This window comes from Passer domesticus, chromosome 37, assembly GCF_036417665.1.
Source record: "Passer domesticus isolate bPasDom1 chromosome 37, bPasDom1.hap1, whole genome shotgun sequence".
In the NCBI taxonomy this organism is placed as follows: Eukaryota; Metazoa; Chordata; class Aves; order Passeriformes; family Passeridae; genus Passer; species Passer domesticus.
This window is the reverse complement of record NC_087510.1, coordinates 465,712-483,354: the sequence shown is the minus strand read 5'-3', so window position 1 is coordinate 483,354 and position 17,643 is coordinate 465,712. Positions and strand designations below refer to the sequence as shown.

The following is a 17,643-nucleotide window of genomic DNA, read 5'->3' as shown; positions in this document are numbered from 1 at the left end:
AATCGGGGGGGGAGGGTGTAATTAATAAGGGCAGCGGGGTTAATTGGGGGGGTCCCCGAAATCTGGGGGGGGGTGGAAGCATCCCCCCGGCCCCCCCCCCCGCACAGCGGCTGCTCTTCCTGCGGAGGAAGGACTTCCGGGGGCAGCCCCCCCCCCCCAAAAGGATGCTACAGGTACGCCCGCCCCCAAGGATGCCATAGGTACCCTCGGGACGCCTCGGGGGCTCTGGGCACCCCCCAAGGATGCTCTGGGTACCCCCCAAGGATGCCATAGGTACCCTCGACCCCCCCCGGGTGCCACAGGTACCCCCTCCCCCCCAGAATGCCACAGGTACCTCAGCCCCCCCGCGCTATGGGGCGCCCTATGTATTCTATAGGGGCAGGGTCTGACCCTTATAGCCGCCCTAGACCACCCTAGCCCACCCCCTATAGCCCCCCTCAGCTCCTCTGTGTCCCCTATAGCCCGCCCTGTGCCCCCCTATACCCCATAGAGCCCCCAGACCCTAAAGCCCCTATACTCCCTATAGCCCCCTACACCCTAAAGCCCCTATATTCCCTATAACCCCCCTGACCCTATAACTGCTGTGCCCCCCTATACCCCGTAGAGCCCCCCAGCCCCTATAACCTGGACCCCATGTGTCCCCTGTACCCCATGGAGGCCCCCAGAGCTTCTCCACATCCCTCCAGTTCCTGTGTGCCCTGCACCCCCTATAGTGCCCCCATATCCCCTCTCTGCCCCCATATCCCCCCTCAGCCCCGTATCCCCCACGGCCACCTGTGCCCCCATATCTCCTCCATTCCCCCATATTCCCCTCTGCCCCATAGCCCCCTGTGCCCCATATCGCCTCTGCCCCCACAGCCACCTATGCCCCCATATCCCCTTTGTGACCCCACATTCCCCGTGCCCCACATTCCCCCTGTGCCCCCCCTTAGCCCCCACAGCCACCTGTACCCCCAAATTCCCCCTGTGCCCCCATATTCTCCCTGTGCCACATAGCCCCCACAGCCCCCTGTGCCCCATATCGCCCCTCTGTCCCCATATCCCCCCTGTGCCCCCATATCCCCCACGGCCACCTGTGCCCTATATCTCCCCTCTCCCCAATATCCGCCCTATGCCCATATCCCCCCCTATCCCCATAGGCCCCATATCCCCCATAGCTCCCTGTGCCCCATATCCCCCCCTACCCCCATATCCCCCACAGACCCCCCCCCAGACCCCGGCCCCCCCCCAGACCCCGGCCCCCCCCCACGCCCCCGCCCTCTCACCCGCGTCACGTGACCGCCGCCGCGCGAGGGCTGCCGGGAGCTGTAGTCCCGTCCTGCCTCTGCCTGTGGCCACGCCCCTAACGCCACGCCCGTGCGCTGTCACGCCCCTTCGCCACGCCCCTACGCGTCCATCCGTGATTCGGGGATCGCTCCGTGCCTCGCTCGCTCGCGGGTTCGGCGCTCGGCTGCGCCGCCTGCGCAGCGCCGTCATGGCGGCCCCCGGGGTGGAGGCGCGGGCGCTGTTCGCGGAGGGGGTGCGGGCCGTGCTGGGGGGCTGGGCGGCGCTGCAGGTGAGGGGGACACCGGGGACACCTGGGGACACCTTGGGGGGGCACTGGGGACAGCTGCCAGCTGCGCTGGGGGGCTGGGCAGGGCTGCAGATGAGGCGGGGGCAGCGTGAGGGAGCTCCGGGGGGCACCTGGGGACACAGAGGGGGCACCCGGCACCAGCGCCGCGTGTCCCCATGTCCCCCCTGGCTGTCCCCGCAGCTGGCGGTGGCGCAGGGATTCGGGGGGCCGCAGGGTTCCGAAAAAGCCGCATGGCTCAGCTCGGCGCTGCTCGACTTCTTCACGCAGAACGGTGCGTGCTGCCCCTCCCCCACCCCGGGGGGAGGGGGGGGGAGGGTCCGGGGGTGGGGGAGGGGCAGAGGTGACACCCCCCGATCACCCCCTCCCCAGCTGACCTGGAGCAGGAGGAGGTGGAGGATTTCCTGGCCGAGGTGATGGACAACGAGTTCGACACGGTGGTGGAGGACGGCAGCCTGCAGCAGGTGGGCTCCCAGTACGGACCAGTACAGACCAGTACGGAGCAGTGTGCTCCCAGCAGCCGGCCAGCCGCCCCCAGGCACTCCCAGTACAGCCCAGTTTGTCCTCAGGCTGCTCTCAGCATCTTCCAGTGGCCTTTGTGCCCTCCTGGTACCCTGGGTACATTCCCAGGTGCTCCCAGTAGCTCCCAGTATAAACCAGTATGGACAAGGATGTTCCCAGCAGCCGCTCCCAGTTCATCCCAGCCCATCCCCAGCCTGTTGCCACCATCCTTTGGTGCTCCCAGAGCCTCCCAGTATAGACCAGTCTGTTCTCAGTGCTCTTTTATTTCCTCCCAGTCCGTCCTAGTCTCACACATCACCCTCAGCACCCATCCCAGTCCATCCCAGTACATCCCAGTTCCACACGTTGCCTCTCAGCACCCCCCAGACCCATCCCAGTCCCATCCCCAGTGGTCCCAGTCCATCCCAGTCCCCTCCCCAGTGGTCCCAGTCCATCCCAGTCCCGTCCCCAGTGGTCCCAGTCCATCCCAGTCCCGTCCCCAGTGGTTCCAGTCCATCCCAGTCCCATCCCCAGTGGTTCCCAGTCCATCCCAGTCCCCTCCCCAGTGGTTCCAGTCCATCCCAGTCCCCTCCCCAGTGGTTCCCAGTCCCCTCCCCAGTGGTTCCAGTCCATCCCAGTCCCATCCCCAGCGGTCCCAGTCCATCCCAATCCCCTCCCCAGTGGTTCCAGTCCATCCCAGTCCATCCCAGTGTCCCCGCAGGTCAGCCGGGAGCTGGTGACCCTTTTTGCCCGGGCGCGGGGTGGGGACGTGGGGGGCGTGGGGGCGGCCCTGGGGGCTCTGGCCCGGCGTGGCCCCGCCCTGGCCGCCGCCCTGGCCACCGCCCGCCCGGGGGGAGACCCCCAGAGCCCCCCCGGGACCCCCCTGACAGCCCCCCGGAGCCCCACGGCCCCAGGGGAGGAGGAGGAGAGCGGCGAGGAGGAGGAGGAGGTGAGGGTGTGACATCACTGGGATGATGTCATTGCTTGGGAGCCAATCGGGTTGGGAGGGTGGTGGTGATGTCATCAAAGGGGGTGGGGATGTGGTGATGACATCACAGGGTGTAACCCTGAGGGGATACTGATGATGTCATTAAATTAGGGGGTGGGGACTCCCCAGGACCCCCAAATGAGGTGGGGCTAGGGGTGATGATGTCATTCCTGATGATGTCATTGAGTCCTGATGATGTCATCACATGGAGGGAACCAGGGGGAAGCTGGGATGGGGGTGGGGCCGTGATGGTGTCACCAAATTTAGGGAACGGGACCCCAGGACCCCTGTGATGGAAGGGGGGGGGCACTGATGACGTCACTGATGATATCACAGGGGTGCCACACTGATGACGTCATTGTCCCCCCCAGGCCATGGAGTGCGGGACGCCCCCGCCCCCCTCGGACGGCTGGACCGTGGTGCAGCGGCGGCGGCGGCGGTGATGCGGGGAGGGGTGTCCTGTGTGTCCCCCCCCAGCTTGGGGGACACCCCTCCCCCACCCTGCTCCCCAAACTGGGGGGGAATAAAGGCCCCTCCCCCCATGGGGGGTGTGGGAAGAGGAGTCGTGTGATTATTGGAGGGAGAGGCCGCTTAGAGAGCCCCTGGCCCCACTGGGACCCCACCGATCCCTCCCAGTTTAACCCAGTCCCTCCCAGTTTAACCCAGTCCCTCCCAGTGGCCCCGCCCCTCGCCCAGCCCCGCCCATCATGGCGGCAGCTCTGAGGGCTCTATGACAGTGAGGGGCGTGGCTTTTTCACCGCGCGTTGTGATTGGCTGCACTTTGTATGAGTGGGAACGCCCTTCACCCTCTCACACGTTGATTGGTCGGCAAGAGCGGAGGGGAGCGGCGATTGGTCAGCTGGGCTTAAACCGTGTGGGCGCGGGCGCTGATTGGTCTCCGCTGCTCGGGTGGGCGGAGCGAGGCGGGAGAGCGGGAAGACGCGGCGGCGATGGCGGCGCGGCTGGAGCGCGCGAGGGGGTGAGCGCGCGACCCCCCCCAACGGCGGGAACCCCTGAGGGCTGCCCGGCCGCCATCTTGGATCGGGGGCGACCCCCACGGCCCTGCGGGGGCTTGGGGGGTTCACCGGGTGCCATTGAGGTCCCTGGGGTCACTTCCTCATCCCCATTGGGGTCCCTGAGGGGTGACCGGGTCCTTACGGGCTCCTTGAGGTGACGCCCAGCCTTGCAGTGTCTCCGTGCCCTCACCTATCCTGCGGGCTCTGGGGAAGGAGGGGGTCACCGAGGGATCTCCTCACCCCCACGGGGGTCCCCGGCACCCCACGCGTGTCCGAGGAGGGGTCCTGGTTGTCTCCATGTCCCCCCTGGTGTCACTGCGGGGTATCGGGGGGATCTCCTCGTTTCTGGAGGGGATCTGGGGGGTGTCCCCCCATCTCCACCCGTGTCCCCATCCATGTCCCCAGGGCGCTGGCAGCGCTCGAGGCTGCCCTGGCCTTGGAGGAGGAGGAGGGTGATGTCCCCACCCGGATCCTGGTGGAGCATCAAATGGTGAGACCCCAAAAGTGCCCCACGGCACCTCAGAATAGAACTGGAGCATCCATGTCTCCCATAGCTGTCCTTGGTCTCTGTATTTGACCCCCAATGCCCCCACACCTCCTCTTAATTTACTTCTGAACCTCCCAAACTTCTTGCATCCCCCCTGTCTGGCCCTGATTCTGTTAGTGACTCCCACATTTGTCTCCTAAACTTTCTCAACTGCCCTATTTATGTCATCTTCTCTGCCCCCTTGCTTTCCTCAAAAAATTCTCTTTTGTCCCCCCAGTTCTCCCTTCCACACCCCACTTTTCCCCACACCTCTGACACCTGCTCTGTGCCCTCCCCCAACCCCCTTGGCACCCCAAATCTCCCGTGACACCCCAAACCTGCCCCCCAGGACACCCGGCGGAAGCAGAAGCTGCTCCTGTCCCAGCTCCGGGTGCTGAAGCTGCTCCTGGGGGTCATCGAGAACCCGGGGCTGCTCCCGTCCCCCACCAACCTGCGTGAGCCCCCAAACTGAACCCCAAAACCCCCTGAGCCCCCAGACTGAACCCAGAGCTGCCCTCAGCTTGCATGAGCCCCCAAAACTTCTGGGTTCACCCTGAACCCCAAAACCTCTTGACCTTCCTTGTCCACCTTGGGTGTTCCTGGGTCTCTTTTGGGCCAGGGGTTTGGGGGTTCCTGGGTCTTTTGTGGGGCAGGGGTTTGGGGGTTCCTGGGTCTCTTTTGGGGCAGGGGTTTGGGGGTTCCTGGGTCTCCTTTGGGGCAGGGGTTTGGGGGTTCCTGGGTCCCCTTTGGGGGTTCCTAGGTCCGCCTGAGGAGGGAGCTGAGGGAATATTTGGGGATTTCCATACATCTGAGTCCTCTTTGGGGATTCCTGGCTCTGGTTTGGGAGTTCCTGGGACCCCTTTGGGAGGGATTGGTGATTCCCAGGTCCCTTTTGGGGTCCCTCCCGTTTTGGGGGGCTGATGTGGGGCTCCCCCCAGGCGAGGCGGCGGCGCAGGCTCGGAGGCGCTGGCGGGAGCTGAAGGCGAGGTACGGGGAGGCCCTGGGGGTCCTGGGGGAGGCTGTGCCCCCCGCCCTGGCCCAGCTGCACCGGGGCCAGCAGCTGCTGCAGCGCGAGAGGACAGCCCTGGGGGCACGGCTGAAACAGGTACGGGGGTCCCAGGGGGGCTGGGGGTCCCAGGGGGGCTGGGGGCACAGTGTGGGTGCTGGGGGTCCCATGGGTGCTGGGGGTGGGCGTCCCAGAGTGCTGGGGGGATCCAGTGGGTTTGGAGGGATGGGACTCCCAGGGGCCCTGGGGGTCCCATGAGGGCTGGGAGTGGGGGTCTGGGGGCTCAATGGGGGTCTTGGAGGTCTCATGTGTTGGGGAATTGGGGGCACAATGTGGTTCCTGTGGGGTCCCTGGGCGGCTGGGGGCACAGTGTGGATCCTGGGGGATCCCATGGGTGCTGGGGGTCCAAGGGGTGCTGGAGGATCTCATGGTGTAAGGAGGCTGGGGGCATTGTGGGTCTGGGGTCTCCTCTGGGGGTTGGGGACACTCTGTGGGTCTGGGGGCTCCCATGGGTGCTGTTCCTCCCTCCCCCTGCAGCAAGAAGAGCTGAAGGTGAAGGTGTGTGAGGCCACAGAGAGACGGGACCAGGTGAGACTGGGAGGGCACCCCCGTGGGGTCTCCCATATCTTGGGGTACCCCTCCCCATGGGGGGCTGCACTTGAGGATTCCCTCCCATTTTGGGTCTGAGTCCCTCCCCTCCAATTTGGGATTTCTTTCTCCCTTAGTCTGGGGCATCTTTCTCCCCTAATGTGGGGTCTCTTTTACCCCTAATTTGGGGTCTTTTCTCTCCAATTTGGGATCTCTTTCTCCCCTAGTCTGGGGTCTTTTTCTTCCCTAATCTGGGGTCTCTTTCCCCCCTAACATGGGGTCTTTTCCCCAAAATTTGGGGTGTTTTTCTCCCCCCAGCTGCTCCGGCGGGTTCAGGAGCGGCGCCTGCAGCGGCGCGGCCGGCAGGAGGCCCTGCAGGGACTGAGGGGGACAGCGGCCAGGTGAGGGGGGCACAGGTGAGGGGAGGGGGTCATGGGGGTGAGGGGGTCATGGGGGGACCACGGGTGAGGAGGGTGAGGTGTGGAGTTGGGAGCCCCTGGGATTTTGGGGGGTGGTCCAGAGGTCCTGAGAGGGACCCAGGAGTTTGGAGGGACCTCAGGGTAGGGGAGAGCCCTGGAGGGGACCCAGTGGGGGTCCAGGTGTCCAGGTGGAGCTTCTGGGATAGTGGGAGGAACCCAGGAATTTTGGGGGGATGGTCATGTCCCCCCCCACCCACAGACTGTCATTTCCTGCAGGGTGGGGGCCTCGTGCCACCTGTACCAGGCCCTGGCGGGGGTCCAGGTGCTGCCCCCCTCCCCAGGGGCCCCCGATTTGGAGCTGGAGCTGGGATCCCCTCCCGGCTCCTCCCATTCTCTGCCCCCCCTTCACCTGTGCCTCACCCCCGGTGGGGAGGTCCGACTGCAGGTGAGTGGCTTAGGGGGGATTTTGGGGGGCTGGGGAGGATTGGGGGGTTCGGGGTGGAATTGGGGGCTGGCAGAGGGGGCACTGGGAGGGCTTGGTGGGGATTTATGGGAGCACTTGGAGAGCTGGGGCAATTTTTGGGGGCCAGGAAGGCTGTGGGGGTGTATTTGGGGTTCACAGACTGATCTGGGGGGGTTCTGGGTGGGTTTGGGGTCTCGCCACCTCCCCTTTTTCCCCCCAGGACCCCCCCCTGGGGCTGCCCCCTCCCCTGGGCCCGGGGCTGCTGGAGCTGCAGCAGCGCTGCTGGGAGAGCTGGAGCCTCTGGGCAGAGGTGACACACCTGAGAAACAGGTGAGGGGGGCTGGGGGGGTCTCTGAGGGGGGCTGGGGGGTGGGGAGGGAGTTGGGGGGTCTTTGGGGTAGGTGTAAAGGGTCTGGGGGTAACTGGGAGGGTTAGGGGCATTTGGGAGGTTAATTGGGGGGGCTGTGGGAGAGTTGGGGGGTCTTTGTATAAGGTCAGGGGGGTTTTGAAGCAGCTCTGGGGGGCTTTGGGGTAATTGCCAGGGTGGGGGTTGATTGGGGGGGCTGGGGGTTAATTGGGGGGCTCACCCCAACCAACCCCCTGGTGACTCCCCAGGTTCGCCCTGGACTGGCAGCCGGAGTTGGGGCTCCTGCAGGTCCTGGGGGGCCCCCGGGATGCCCAGACCCTCTGGACGCTGCAGCTGGAGCCGGGGTACCCCCAGAGCGGTGGGGTGCGACTGCTGCCCCCACCAAAGGGGGCCCCCCCCATCCCTGTGAGTCCTTTGGGGGTGTCCTGGGGGAGTTTGGGGGTCCCTCGGAGGGGATTAGCGGGGTCTGTGGGGCAGGTTTAGGGATCATGGAGCAATTTGGGGGTCCCTGGTGGTGGGTTGGGGGTCCTGGGGGAGAACTTAGGGGGTTTTGGGGTTCCCAGGGGCACTGGGGGGTGCCTGGAGGTGGTTTGGGCGTCCTGGGGGGCGTCACTTGGGCGTCACTGAGGGCAATTTTGGGGGTCCCAGACACATGGGGAGATCCTGGGGGTGGTTTGGGGCTCACTGAGGGCAATTTGGGGGCATCGCAGAGGCCCTTGGGCACCCTAGGGATGGTTTTAGGGTTCTTTGTGGGTTTGGGGGTCTCTCAAGGGGGCACAGGGGGTGTCGTGGAAGTGACCTCCCCCAAACCCCTTTTCCTCCACAGGCACCCCCAGACCCCCCCACTCTGACACGGTGGCTGGAGCTGCTGGTGGGGGGGGGTCTCTGAAAAAGGGGGATCCCCCTCTCCCCCCCCCCCCCATAAAAAACCCCACTGCACCCCAATAAACTCACGGCCTCCCCTTCTCCAGCTCTGTCTCACCCCAAAAAAAACCCTGTTTCTGGGGGTTTGCGGGAGCAGCTTTATTGTGGGGAGGGGGCTCTGGGGGTCGGGGGTTTTGGGGTGGCGGGGGTCCCCCAATCCGGGGGTCCCTACGGAGGGGGGTCGGCGCCGCGCCGCTTGGGCTGGTTGCGCTCGGGGTGCAGCAGGATCACGTAGACCTTGGGGGCGTAGAGGAGCCCCAGCGGCACCGAGGCCGACAGCGACATGGACACCGTCAGCGTGGCCGTCTGCACGTGCACCTGCGCCCCAAAAACGGTACCCCAACATCCTACTGGTCCCGAAATCCTACTGACCCCAAAATCCTCCTGACCCCAACATCCCACTGATCCCGAAATCCCACTGACCCCAAAATCCTACTGACCCCAAAATCACACTGATCCCAAAATCCCACTGACCCCAAAATCCCACTGACACCCCCAAACCCAGCCATTCCCCAACCCAACTGTCCCAAGGGCCCATGGACACCATCTGCATGTGCACCTGTGCCCCAAAAATGGTACCCCAAAATCCTACTGACCCCAAAATCCCACTGACCCCAAAATCCCACTGATGGCCCCAAACCCAGCCATTCCCCAACCCAACTGTCCCCAAGGGCCCATGGACACTGTCAGTGTGGCCATCTGTATGTGCACCTGGACCCCAAAAGTGGTACCCCAAAATCCCACTGACCCCAAAAACAGGCATCCCCAAATCCCACTGATGCCCAAATCCCATTGATAGCTAAATCCCATTGCCCCCAAAACAGGAACCCTCCCAAGTGCCCCCCAGGAGACCTCCAAATACCCCTAGGAACCCCCCAAATCCCCCTCCTCACTCTCTCTACTGACTGGGCAGGGCTGAAGATGGGCCCAAAGGTGAACCAGACCATGTGTGCTCAGAGTGATCCCCCAAATACCCCCAGGGACCCCCCAGAGACCTCCCAGGGACTCCCCAAATACCACCAGGGACCCCAAACTCCCATCCCACCCTCTCTGCCGACTGGGTGGTGCCAAAGAAGATGGGCCTAAAGACAAACCAGACCATATGTGCCCACAGTAATCTCCCAAATACCCCCAGGGACCCCCCAAATACCCCCCAGGAGCCCCAAAACCCCCTCCTCACCCTCTCTGCCGACTGCGCGGCGCCGAAGAAGATGGGCCCGAAGGCGAGCCACACCACGCAGGTGGTGTACATGGCGAAGCCGATGGGCTTGGCCTCGTTGAAGGTCTCGGGGACGCCGCGCGCTTTGACGGCGTACACGGTGCAGGTGAGCATCAGCAGCAGGGCGTAGGCCAGGCAGGCCAGCGTGGCCCCCTCGGCCATGTCGCAGCGCAGGACCCCCCGCGCCGCCTCGGGGTCGGGGGTCCGGCCCATCTCGTAGTCGATGAGGGCGTGGGGTGGCCGGACCAGCAGCCAGGTGGCCGCGGCCACCAGCTGCAGCCCGCTGAGCGTGAAGGTGATGACCAGCTGCGAGGTGGGGCTGATGAAGCGCGGCGGCGTCACCGAGCGCTTCCCTGCGGGGTGCGGCGGGTTACGGGGGGCTGCTGGCACCCCCAGAGCTCGTCTGGCCTGAAGGGGTGGGAGTCGGGGTACCCCACGTCCCTCAGCCTGATCTGGAACCCCAACACTTCTGGAGGCCCTGGAAGTCACCTCCCTTGGGGATGGGGCTGGTCTTGGTGAGGAGGACAGGGTGGGGACCCTGTGCCATGTCCCTCATGCAGCCCCTCACTCCAGGCTCCCACCCCCCAGTGCCCCCAACCCTGCCCAAAGCCCCTCACCCTGTCTTCACACCCTGCTGTTTCCCCATGTCCCTCACCCTGCTCTAAGATGTGGCAATGTGGTTGGTCTTGGTAAGAGCATGGCACAGATGAGACCCCAGCCCCTCACCCTGTGTCCCCAGCCCCTCACCCTGCTCAAAGATGTGGGTTGGTCTTGGTGACAGCATGGCACAGGTGAGACCCCAGCCCCAGTCCCTCATCCTGTGCCCCCAGCCCCTTACCCCAGTCTCCTGCCCCTCCATGTGCCCTCCTGTGCCCCCCAGCCCCTCACCCTGCTCAAAGATGTAGGTTGGTCTTGGTGACAGCATGGCACAGGTGAGACCCCAGCCCCAGCCCATCACCCTGTGCCCCCCAACCCCTCCTGTTTCCCCCAGCCTCTCACCCTGTGCCCCCCAGCCCCTCACCCCGTGCCCCCAGCCCCTCACCCTGCTCGAAGATGCGGTAGATGCGGTTGGTCTTGGTCAGCAGCGCGGCGTAGGTCAGGCTCATGCCCATGCCCAGGAAGAGTCGCCGCAGGGCGCAGACCCCCACGCCGGGCTCGGCCACCATGAGGAAGGTGATGGCGTAGACCAGGGCGATGCCGGCCAGCAGGACGTAGCTCAGCTCGCGCCCCGACGCTTTGACAATCGGCGTCTCGTGGTGCCGCACGAAGGTGGCCAGCACGAAGGCGGTGGCCATCAGCCCCAGCGTGGCCAGGGCCAGCGGCACGGCGGCGCAGGGGTGGCCCCAGCTCAGGCGCAGCACCGGCGTGGGGCGGCAGGCCGTGCGGTTGGGCGTGGGGCGCAGGTGAGGGGCGCAGGGCAGGCAGGTGAGCAGGTCGGCCCGGTACTGGTAGCCCCCGCAGAGCTCGCAGTGCCAGCAGCACGGAACGCCCTTCACCGGCTTCTTGCGCTCGCCGGGGCCGCACGGCAGGCTGCACACCGAGGGCGGCGGCGACGACGAGTTGGAGCCCCAGGCCATGGCGTCCTCCTGGTGGGGGGACGGTCAGGGACACCCCGGGGACACCCCAAATACCCCAGGGACACCTTGAACACACCATGGACATCCCAACCCTTTCACGGACACCTCATGGATCCCCCAAACCCTCCATGGACACCCTAAACAGCCAATGGAAAGCCCAAATATCCCCCATGACACCTCAAACCTCCATGGACACCTCATGGATCCCCCAAACCCCCCATGGACACCCTAAACAGCCAATGGAAAACCCAAATACCCCCCATGGACACCTCAAACCCTCCATGGACACCCCAAATACCCCAGGGACACCCTGAACACCCTATGGAAAACCCAAACACACTCCATGAACATCCCGACCTCTTCAGGGGCACCCCAAACCCTTTCTACAGGCACCCCATGGTTCCCCCAAACCCTCCATGGACACCCCAAACCCCCCATGGACACCCCAAACCTCCTCAGAGACCCCCCCCCAAACACCCCCCACAGGCACCCCATGGTTCCCCCAAGCCCCCCCATGGACACCCACCCAGGGGGAACAGAGCATCCCCCACCCAGTGCCCCCAGTTGGGCCCCGGGCCTGACCCTGGGGGGCACCCCTGGGCTCTGGGGGGCTCGAGGGTCCCGGACCCACCTGCAGGTGCAGCCCCTGCACCCACTGCCCCACAGCCCGGTAGGCGCCGGTGCCGTTGCCCCCCTGGAACTGGAAGATGTCGTAGCGCCCGGGGGCGTCCCCGTTCTCATTGAAGGACACTGGTGTCCCTGCACTGCCTGCGTACCAGTACAGACCAGTATAAACCAGTAACCACTGGTCTAGATCAGGGACACCCTCTGTCACCCCACAGGAAAGGTCAGTGACCCCCGCCAACCCCCGTGTGGCCCCAGTACAAGGCAAACCAGTGCTCCCATCCCCTTCCCACTGCCCCACAGTGGCTCCCAGTACATCCCAGTATGGTCTCCAGTGCTGCCATCCTCTTCCCAGTTCCCCCCAGTGCTTCCCAGTATGTCCCAGTATGGTCTCCAGTGCCCCCATCCCTTTCCCAGTGCTTACCAGTATATCCCAATACCTCCCAGTAATTCCCATCAATCAAATGCCAATTTTGAATTTGGCCACTGATTGGCCGGACTTAGACTTTTCTAGAAACACATTTCCGGCCAAACCACGACACCCAGTATGGTCTCCAGTGCCCCCAGCTCCCTCCCAGTGCCAACCCAGTATATCCCAGTGACTCCCAGTAGTTCCCAGTATGGTCTCCAGCTCCCTCCCAGTGCCCCCCCCACCATATCCCAGTAGGCTCCCAGTGCCCCCAGTACCGTTGAAGGCCACCCTGCGGATGTGGGTGAGCAGGCGGCGCCCGTCGGGGGGGTCCATGTGGGCACAGAGCCCCCCGCCCGGGCAGGCCTCGCCCAGCATCGAGTGCAGCCCGTGGGCCATGGCCAGCACGGCGTCGATGACGAACTGCACCTTCCCCTCCTGCTCGTAGGGCGAGTCCCGCCCGATGCGCTCCCGCCCTGGGGGACCAGAGACCCCACATGGGCACCTCAAACCGCCACAGGACCCCAAACCCACCAGGGGCACCCCAAACCTGCCAGGGCCAGCACGGTACCAGTGACAAACTGCACCTTCCCCTCCTCCTCACAGGGTGAGTCCCGCCCGATGCGCTCCTGCCCTGGGGGACCCCAAATGGGCACCCTAAATCCTCCATGGGCACCCCAAACCTGCCACGGCACCCCAAACCTCCCATGGGAACCCTAAACCTGCCACGGGAACCCTAAACCTGCCATGGGCACCCCAAACCTGCTATGGGAACCCCAAACCTGCCATGGGAACCCTGAATCTGCCATGGGCACCCCAAACCTGCTATGGGAACCCCAAACCTGCCATGGGAACCCTGAACCTGCCAAGGGCACCCCAAACCCATCAGGGACACCCCAAACCTGCCATGGACACCCCATCTTCCCCTCCTGCTCGTAGGGTGAGTCCCACCCAATGTGCTTCCGCCCTGGGGACCCCAAATAGGCAACCTAAATCTGCCAGAGACGCCCTAAACTTACCTGTGGGGTCTCTCTGGGGTCTCTCTGGGGTTCCTATAGAACAGGGTCTCTGTGGGGTCCCTACAGGGTCTCTATAGGAGTCCCAGTGTGGTCTCTGGGGCAGGGGTCCCTATGGGGTCTCTATGGGGTCCCTGTAGAGCGGGGTCTCTATGGGGTCCCTGTGGGGCAGGGTACCTGTGGGGTCTCTATGGGGTCCCTATGGGGTGCCTGTGGGGCAGGGTACCTGTGCACTTGCGCACGGGCGCGCCGGGTGCCCCTGCGGGGTCTCCGTGGGGCGCGGTGCCGTGGGGCAGGCGGCAGTTGAAGTCGTCCTCCCAGAACTCGTGGAACCAGAGGTTGCGGCGGTTGTTCTCCAGAGAGCGCGACGTGAAGTACTCGTCAAAGCCTGGGGGGCACGGGGACACCGCGGGGTCAGGGGGGAACCCCACAGGGCCACAGGGGACCCCACAGGGTGATAGGGACCCCACAGAATCCTGGAGTGTCCCATGAGCCCCCCAGAGCCCCCCAAAACCCTCAGATCTCACCTCAAACACCCTAAGAGCCCCCCTGGAGCCCCCAAACCCACCCCAGAGCCCCCCCCCAGAACCCCTCCAGCAATTTCCAGCCTACCTCAGCCCATCCTAGTTTGTTCCAGTCCATCCCAGTAACCCCCCAGTGCTCCCAGTCCCTCCCAGCGCTCACCGGGCACCGAGGCTCGTTTGGGCAGGATGGTGATGGCCCCGTGTGCCGCGTCCTCCAGGCCCTGCACCGGTGCCATCTTGGCCCCCCAGCTGTCCGAGCCCACCCACGAGAAGTGGCCCGAGAGGTTGGCCAGCGTGGCAGCCTCCAGCACCCGCCTGTGGGGACAGCCACGGCTACTGGGCAAACTGGGAAGTACTGGGGGCCACTGGGATGGACTGGGGGCTACTGAGATGGGCTGGGATGGACTGCAGGCTACTGGGATGGAATCAGAGGGACTGGGAAGTAACTGGGGGGAGCTAGAATGAGTTGGGTGACTACTGGAATGAACAATGGAGGCTACTGTGATGGACTGAGAGGATTGGGAGGCCACTGGGTTGGACTGGGGAGCTACTGGGAGGGGACCTGACCAGACTGGGATGAACTCTAGTGGGCTGGGGAGGGACTGTGGCAGGACTGGTGTGGACTGGGGTGCACTGGTCTCACCGGATGTCGTCCTCGTTGGCGAAGAGCACGACCCCGCGCGCGGTCGACGTCTCCATCAGGCGCCCGATGACCTTGGCAAACTCTCCCGGCTTTGGCTCCCGCGGGATCTTGATGGACTGGGCGATGCACAGGCCCCCTGCCCAGTACAGACCAGTATGGACCGGTATGGATGGGTAACACCTTCCCTACCCAGGCCTCAGAACCCTCCCCTTCCCTGCAGAGCTCACCTTCCCAGTATATCCCAGTATAACCCAGTGCCACTCCCAGTGCTCCTAGTGCCCCAGTACAAACCAGTGTAAGCCAGTACAACCTGGTACAGCCCAGTACAACCCAGTATAACCCACTACAACCTGGTACAGCCCAGTACAACCCAGTATAACCCACTACAACCTGGTACAGCCCACTACAACCCAGTATAACCCACTACAACCTGGTACAGCCCAGTACAACCCACTACAACCCAGTACAACCCAGTACAACCCACTACAACCCAGTACAACCCACTACAATCCAGTATAACCCACCACAACCCAGTATAACCCAGTATAATCCAGTACAACCCAGTATAACTCAGTACAACCTGGTACAGTCCAGTACAACCCACTACAACCCAGTATAACCCAGTATAATCCAGTATAACCCAGTACAGCCCACCGGCCTCGCGGGAGCTCTGCACGAAGGCCTCGACGCCGCTCTCGCCGTAGTTGCCCTCGGAGGCCAGCGTGCTGACGTAGCTCCAGCCCAGCGCCCGCACCACGGCCACCATGGCCTGCGCCTGGTACGAGTCCGGCGGCACCACCCGCGAGAAGAACTCGTAACGCCCGGGGTCCGACAGCTCGGGGGCCGTGGAGGCGTAGCTGATCTGGGGGATCTGGGGACATCGGGGACATCGGGGACATGTCAGCCACAGGAGGACATTGAGGAGGTGTCAGGGACAGGGGGACACTGGGGACATCAGGAAGGTATCAGGGACAGGGGGACATTGGGGTGTTTTGGGGGCATTGTGGGACTGTGGGGGTCAGTGAGGAGCTGTTGATGTAGGAGGGGTCTGGGGGGACAGTGGGGACATTGGGGACGTTGGGGACATTGGGGAGAGTGAGGGGATATAGGGAACAGAGGGGAGGGGAGGGGAGGGGCACAGGGGGCCTAGCCCTGGAGCTGGGACAAGGGGGACATCAGGGACATGCGGGGGGAGATCTGAGTGACACCCGGGGGACCTGGCACTGTGGGACCCCCCCTTTCCCTGTCCCTAATCCCCCCTAATCCCCCTGGGCCATTTGCTGCCGTCCCAGGGGATTGTGGGTAACACAGGGGGTGGGTGGGGGGGAGGAGAAGGTTCTGGAAGGGACTGGGGATGGGGAGGGGGGACAGAGAGGGCCAGGTGTCCAGGCCCCCCCTCACAGGGAGCAGACACCATGAGGACACTGTGGGCACAGCGCTGTCCCACATCCCCTCCGAGTCTCCCCCAGCCAAAACACCCCCACATTCCCCCAAATGTCCCCAACACCCCCTCAATGTCCCCAACACCCCCCCAATGCCCCAGACACCCCCAGTGACCACAAAGAGCTGCTGGACATTGGCCACCATGATGGCCACGGAGCTGGCAGAGACACCAATGTCCCTCCATGTCCCCCATCCCCAATGTCCCCAATGCCCCTCTACATCCCCAATGTCCCTCTAAATCCCCAATGTCCCTCCATGTCCCCAATGTCCCTCCATGTCCCCAACACCCCCAAATCCCCCTAACCCATCACAAACAGCGCAGCTTGTTGGCCACCACAATGGACAAAGAGCTGGCAGAGACACCCATGTCCCTCCATGTCCCCAATACCCCTCCATGTCCCTAATGTCCCCAGTGTCCCTCCATGTCCCCAACACCCCCAAATCCCCCCAGCCCACCACGAACAGCCACAGCACGTTGGCCACCATGACGGACACCGAGCTGGCAGACACCAATACCCCTCCATGTCCCCAGTGTCCCTCCATGTCCCCAAAACCCCCAATGACCCCAAATCCCCCCAACCCACCGCGAACAGCCGCAGCACGTTGGCCACCATGATGGACACGGAGCTGGCAGAGACATCCGTATCCCTCCATGTTCCCAACACCCCTCCATGTCCCCAGTGTCCCTCCGTGTCCCCAACACCCCCAACACCCCCAAATCCCCCCAACCCACCGCGAACAGCCGCAGCACGTTGGCCACCATGATGGACACGGAGCTGGCGGACGCCCCGATGACCCCGACCAGGCGCTCGGGCGGGGGCCGGCGCGGGGCCGACCCGTCGGGGCAGCTGCCCTCGCCCCCCTCGGGGGGCAGCAGGCTGCGCACGAAGCTCAGCGCCTGCTCCAGGGCGTAGGTGTCCCTGGAGCAGGTGTCGAGGATGCGGGCGCCCAGGGTCAGGTTGGGCAGCACGCGCGGGTCGCCGTTGACGCGGTCCAGCGCGTACAGCATGGCCTCCAGCCGGTGGATGCCCTTCTCCTTCTTGACCGGCCCGCAGGGCACCCCGGCGGGGCCGCGGGCGTGCACCGGGAACAGCCCCCCCAGGGTCAGGTCGCCCTCCAGGCGGATGGCGTGGGGCTGGGTGGGCGCCGGGGGGCAGCGGCACGGCGGGCACAGGGACAGCAGGGCCACCAGCAGGGCCACCAGCAGGGCAGGCATGGTGGGCTGGGAGCAGAGAGAGGGGTTAGGGGGTGATGGGGGACAGAGGTGGCTCCCTGTGGGGCAGGGTGGGTGCCAGGGGGCACAGGGACAGCAGGGCCACCAGCAGGGCCACCAGCGGGGTCACCAGCGGGGTGGGCATGGTGGGCTGGGGGCAGAGAGGGGGGATTAGGGGGTGATGGGGGACAGAGGTGGCTCCCTGTGGGGCATGGGGGCACAGGGACAGCAGGGTGGGCAGTGGTGGCACGGTGGGGTGCAGGGGGTACCCCATGGGGCAGAGGTGGCTCTCAGTGGGGCAGGGTGAGTGACAGGGGGGTACAGGGACAGCAGGGTCACCGGGGGGGTCAGCAGGGTGGGCTGTGGTGGTGGCACCCCATGGGGCAGGGGTGACTCCCTGGGGGGGGTGGGTACTCCAAGGAGCAGGGTGGGTCACAGGGACACCAGGGTGGGCAGGAGGGGACAGAGGGGGGTTATGGGGGGGCACCCAGGGGGTGAGGGGACACCCTGTGGGGAGGGGGGTAATGACACCCCACGAGGCAGAGACACCCCCGATGTGGGGGGCAGTCTCCCATGGGGCAGGGGGATCTATCCCCATCCCAGAGGG

General features: G+C 64.8%; 3 protein-coding genes across 5 annotated transcripts; 2 read left to right on the top strand and 1 right to left on the bottom strand.

The window, feature by feature from the left end:
- Positions 1 to 186: 186 nt before the first annotated feature.
- On the top strand, positions 187 to 3,618 carry TSR2 (TSR2 ribosome maturation factor). 3 transcript variants are annotated; one of them, XM_064402234.1, is made up of 5 exons: positions 187 to 330; positions 1,754 to 1,844; positions 1,943 to 2,034; positions 2,793 to 3,020; positions 3,431 to 3,618. In XM_064402234.1, the coding sequence occupies exons 1-5, from the start codon at positions 322 to 324 to the stop codon at positions 3,500 to 3,502; spliced, it is 492 nt and encodes a 163-aa protein (XP_064258304.1). In that variant the 5' UTR covers positions 187 to 321; the 3' UTR covers positions 3,503 to 3,618. The 3 variants fall into 3 exon arrangements, with proteins under 3 accessions (XP_064258304.1, XP_064258303.1, XP_064258302.1); XM_064402233.1 differs by having other exon boundaries at positions 197 to 302; XM_064402232.1 differs by lacking the exon at positions 187 to 330 and adding an exon at positions 1,399 to 1,555.
- Positions 3,619 to 3,763: 145 nt separating this feature from the next.
- ZWINT (ZW10 interacting kinetochore protein) lies at positions 3,764 to 8,416 on the top strand. Its single transcript, XM_064402231.1, has 10 exons — positions 3,764 to 4,038; positions 4,481 to 4,565; positions 4,951 to 5,056; positions 5,540 to 5,706; positions 6,145 to 6,195; positions 6,514 to 6,596; positions 6,891 to 7,059; positions 7,298 to 7,407; positions 7,693 to 7,849; positions 8,271 to 8,416. Exons 1-10 carry the CDS (start codon positions 4,010 to 4,012, stop codon positions 8,331 to 8,333), a joined length of 1,020 nt encoding a protein of 339 aa, XP_064258301.1. The 5' UTR covers positions 3,764 to 4,009; the 3' UTR covers positions 8,334 to 8,416.
- A 66-nt stretch (positions 8,417 to 8,482) lies between these two features.
- LOC135288908 (metabotropic glutamate receptor 6-like) lies at positions 8,483 to 17,039 on the bottom strand. The gene is made up of 10 exons (XM_064402250.1): positions 16,557 to 17,039; positions 15,035 to 15,251; positions 14,381 to 14,516; positions 13,898 to 14,052; positions 13,440 to 13,601; positions 12,476 to 12,673; positions 11,796 to 11,932; positions 10,630 to 11,173; positions 9,558 to 9,940; positions 8,483 to 8,686 (listed from the first exon to the last, which is right to left on the bottom strand). Exons 1-10 carry the CDS (start codon positions 17,037 to 17,039, stop codon positions 8,537 to 8,539), a joined length of 2,565 nt encoding a protein of 854 aa, XP_064258320.1. The 3' UTR covers positions 8,483 to 8,536.
- Positions 17,040 to 17,643: the final 604 nt, after the last annotated feature.